Genomic DNA, 4,448 nt, shown 5'->3' with positions numbered 1-4,448 from the left:
AAGTTGATTCATACCATAATGCTTTGTTGCATAGTCGTGTTTGACAAATGAAAATGTCTCGGGTTACGTTTGTAACACTTGTTTTTCTGAGAAGGGAACATCTCTTTTGCCATACTTCCTGCGTCTCTGTAACGCTGTCTTTGGCAATATTTCGTGATATAATTCCTGGCTCCCGCTTCACCCTGCCTTTGTCATTAAGCCTCACCATTGATTGAATTTGATATACACATTCAAATTCCCTTACCCCTGGAGGCGTCCCCAAAGTGTCACCACAGTGACGCAGCGCGAGTTCCCTCGAAAGGGAACTGTAACAATGTATCTTAAAAGGTAACACAATGTAACCTTGCTCTGACTTAAAATGTGTCCCCACATTTAGTCCTTGAATTTGAGGTTATTGGACCTAGAAAGTCCTTGAAAGGTCCTTGAATTTGAAGTTAACTAAGGTGTGGGAACCCTGTAAATACTTTGATACATATTTTTGATACCTTCCATATATAGTCTCAGATTGTTGTCTTTTATTGTAATAGTTCATAGTATTTTGTAGCTAAAAAAATAATGGTAACGCTTTAAAATAAGGTTGTATTAATGTAAATGCATGAACATGAATAAACAATATAATTTTTTAGCATGTGTTTCTTCTTGTTAATGTTAGTTAATGTAAATACAGTTATTCATGTTAATTCATGGTGCACCAGTTCATGTTAACAGTTACAATGCTTGATTTTAAAAATGTATTAGCAAATGCCAAAAACATGAATAACAAAGATTAATAAATGCTGTAGGAGTAGTGTTCATTGTTAAAGTCGCCATGAAACGGATGTGCCTTATTTTCCACGTTGTGACGTATGTCCGAGTGAAACCGGCTTCTGAAATGAAATAAGTCAGGGGTGGATTTGAATTTGTCCATCGAGATCTGATTGGATCATTTGAAGTTGGCTCGTGTTGCTAATTGCTAATCGCTTCTATATTCTCACGGACCCCACCCACCTGCCATACCATATGAACAAAGTAAAGAGAGATTTGCGTTTTTTTGATTAACGATTACGAGGGCACATGGATTTTTAAAAAATAATGAAGCTCACAGATAAGTCGTTTGTAAAAAAATACCACAATATTCCAAAACAAATTACAGTTTTTCATTTTATTTTCATGGCGACTTTAATTCAAGTTAGCTAATGCATTAAATATTTGTTAACAAATATAACTTAATGTAAAGTGTTACCAAAATGATTAATCTAGTAAAAAAGTTTCAGTGAGTACACAAAATTCACAAACTATCCCTTCATTTATACCTGCTCATGTCATGTACACTGCAAAAAGTGAAAGTTGGATTAACTTGAATTAAATTTGAAACTTGAAGTTGAAAAAGTTTACATTGTTCAGGTTTTAAGAATTGAAGTAATTTTTAATAGTTTTTACACCTTAAAATTTTCAGTGAGAAAATACTTAGATAAAACTTAAATATTTTAATATCTTGCCAATTTATATAATTTAGGTAGATCCAATGTTCACTTTTCACAGTGTATTATACTTTTAAAAGTTTCTAGTCTCCTAAAGGCGTGACAAGTCTGTGAAAACCCAAACATCATTTTTGTTTTAGCAAATTAAAATTAAATCAATGATTAAAATCAAACTTCGATGCTCCTAATCTCAAAATTAGATTGAGACTTCACAGAAAAGTTTGCATATATACAACACATATTTTAATAAACATACATTATTAATAAAGTAAAAAGTAATCTAGCATGTTGGTTAATTCTATTAAGTTAAGAGCTGAAAAAAACTTTGGGTTTCTGTCTGGAGGGCTCTCTCAGTTATGACTAAGCCCTGAGATTCATCTCTTACAGATTTAGCAGTTTTACAAGTTACTTTTTCTGTTGTCATGTAATTTTAACAACAAATGGATTTCCATCGACAAGCAGAAAGGATGCAGTGGATAAAGTAGAGCAATGTGGTAATGTGGGAGAGTACCTGTGGGAAAGAGGTTAAAAATTCAGTGAAACATTAACTGAACTCCAAACGGCTGTGAAACGTTAAAGTCTTTATTAAGTCATTTAAACTAAATGAGTTAAAGTAGCTGTGAGGAACTTCTGTCCTATAACTAAAGCCTAGATTTGGATTAATCTAAACCCTGTCCGGGGAAACAGCCTCATAGAGTATTAGCTTAATAAGTACTTGCTTAAAATTCAGGTTGGAGATACATATGTGTGTACATACCACGGCTGCAATGTCGATCTGGTAGTAGTTAAAGGGATATATCGCAACAGCAGTTGCATTTTTCATGTTGATGGTCACATTGGCCAGGGGAACTGAGGCACTCAGGTAGAACATTGCAGCAATCAGATGATAAAGAAAGTCCTGCACACAAATGTCACAATCGAAGCCAGCTCATACAAACACAGACGCAATGTAACTTTCTCTACTCACCAGCAAAGGGCAGATGCTGCTTTTCTTGAAGCACCCGCAGGCAAATGTGATTAACCAGAGAAAGGTCATTACAAAGCAGAATAAAGACACAAACATGACCCATCCCAGAGGGTTGTTGGGCTCCACATGTGTGGAAGACACCAGGATCCACACCAGCCCTCCACAAATCTGAAGATGCATACACATTCAACGTCTGTTAGCGCATACTCACAGTGCAACCATGCAAATAACTAGACTATTACATTTAGATTGTTAACACTCACACCATTAATGTTAATAATATACTGACTCAAACTAAAATATTCTGTTTTTCTATCCTGCATACACACAAACCACCCAGGCTCTTTAAGAAAAAGCCTGTTTGTTTCAACCCAATGGGTAAAATTTGGCCAAACACAAATGCTGATTTAAACGAACATAGAAAATGTCCAACCAAGTATATTTTTAGATCGTAGTTTTGCTTATGCATGAAATGTATATTTACACAATTACATATAAGGAGCTCAGATACAAAAAAAATATATTAGTGAGAATATTGGTTAATAAAGAAAATGCTCTCTGCACGAATTATATATTCATCAAATGCTTGCTTTATATCCACTTATTTTGCAGAATCCATTAAGAGTATGATAAAAATGCTTGTTTACAAGAAAACATGTCAGACGCACTTAGGGTTTTGCATTTGAGCACTTATATAGCCTACATATATTTTTTAATCACATGAGTTTTCAGTAGCCATAGAAATCCCAACAAATGACTAAATTCATAAACAGACACTTACTGATTAAACCCCAATCGACCTAATAAAAAACATAATATCTAATCTCTATCACTTCACTGAAACACACATTTACCTCAGGTTTAATTTTGAGTTACTGATACACAAGCTCCTAAATAAACCCCCACAAGTGCTAGAACCTAAAAGCACATTATTTCTTATAAACAACACACTTCCCTTCATCAGGTTGCAGGTCTACAAGTTCTATATGTTAACTGCGCACTGTCTTTATTAACCTAGTGTCAAAGTTTGAGACCCAAACCCACCCCTAAATGTCACCAGAAGCATCCCAGCACTCAATTGCATCCAATAACAAACACACTTCACTTCATGGTAAACAATACGCATAGTCTTAAAAACTTAGCTCTTGAAAAAGAACATTTAACATCCACAAAACCTTCTGTTGCACCAAAGGTAATGGAAAAGAAGATTTAAAAAAGGAAAAAACAAATAAAGGCTTTTTGGGAACCACAAATGGTGCGTCAATGCATGGATCTGAAGACTTCCTTCTAGCACATTTAGTTTTAAGAATGTTAGAAATACATTTTAAAATAATTATGAATAAAATTATTGTTAGAATTGACAATATATTTTTTATTTGTTTACATGATTTTTCTTCATTTCACCCTCTTATTTAAATAAATAAAAACTAAATACTAAATTTAAAAGCCCATAATAATAATAATGTTTAAAAAAATCTTTGTTAAATATTGTTATGCTCACGCACCAGTTCAGGTATGTAAAGGATGTCCGGTGCGGTGGAGCACACGCGGAATCCGCTTGGCAGACTCGTCATCGACTGTTGCGTGGCCGCTGCCATCTTAACGCTGCCGTTATCCGCTTCACCAATGAATGCAGTAACGGAGCCACGGGTCCGTCTTTTCAATGTCCATCGGAGACCAGAAAAACTCGCTTTGTCATTACTAAAAGTTTGTGCACGGACACACCCTTCGTGAGGAGAGCAGGGGCACGCTCCAGACGGTCAGCGAGGTGTGAGAGTCAGGTGCGAGGAATGTGATGTTTGTGGTAAGAGTAAGATGTTGAGTAATATAGGTCAATCTGTTCAGGTGTTCACAGTTCCAGTCACATTATACTGACCATTCATTTTAAAAAGTAAAATGCAGTTTGCTGAGTAAATTTGGTAAAAGTTCAAAAAGAGTCAAAATGAGTTAACAGCTAACCCCTCCTGAAAAATAAACAATAGAAACCATCACAGAAATTCTAAGATATATTTATACTGTAA

At 35.0% G+C, this 4,448-nt stretch overlaps 1 protein-coding gene across 1 annotated transcript; it reads right to left on the bottom strand.

Annotated features, from left to right (window-relative positions):
• Positions 1-1,047: 1,047 nt before the first annotated feature.
• LOC129418094 (mal, T cell differentiation protein (MAL blood group) b) lies at positions 1,048-4,220 on the bottom strand. Its single transcript, XM_055173019.2, has 4 exons — positions 3,933-4,220; positions 2,428-2,595; positions 2,218-2,358; positions 1,048-1,971 (listed from the first exon to the last, which is right to left on the bottom strand). The coding sequence occupies exons 1-4, from the start codon at positions 4,023-4,025 to the stop codon at positions 1,891-1,893; spliced, it is 483 nt and encodes a 160-aa protein (XP_055028994.2). The 5' UTR covers positions 4,026-4,220; the 3' UTR covers positions 1,048-1,890.
• Positions 4,221-4,448: the final 228 nt, after the last annotated feature.

The sequence above is a fragment of the Misgurnus anguillicaudatus genome, chromosome 7, assembly GCF_027580225.2.
Source record: "Misgurnus anguillicaudatus chromosome 7, ASM2758022v2, whole genome shotgun sequence".
Taxonomy (NCBI): domain Eukaryota; kingdom Metazoa; phylum Chordata; class Actinopteri; order Cypriniformes; family Cobitidae; genus Misgurnus; species Misgurnus anguillicaudatus.
This window is presented reverse-complemented; position numbering and strand designations above follow the sequence as displayed.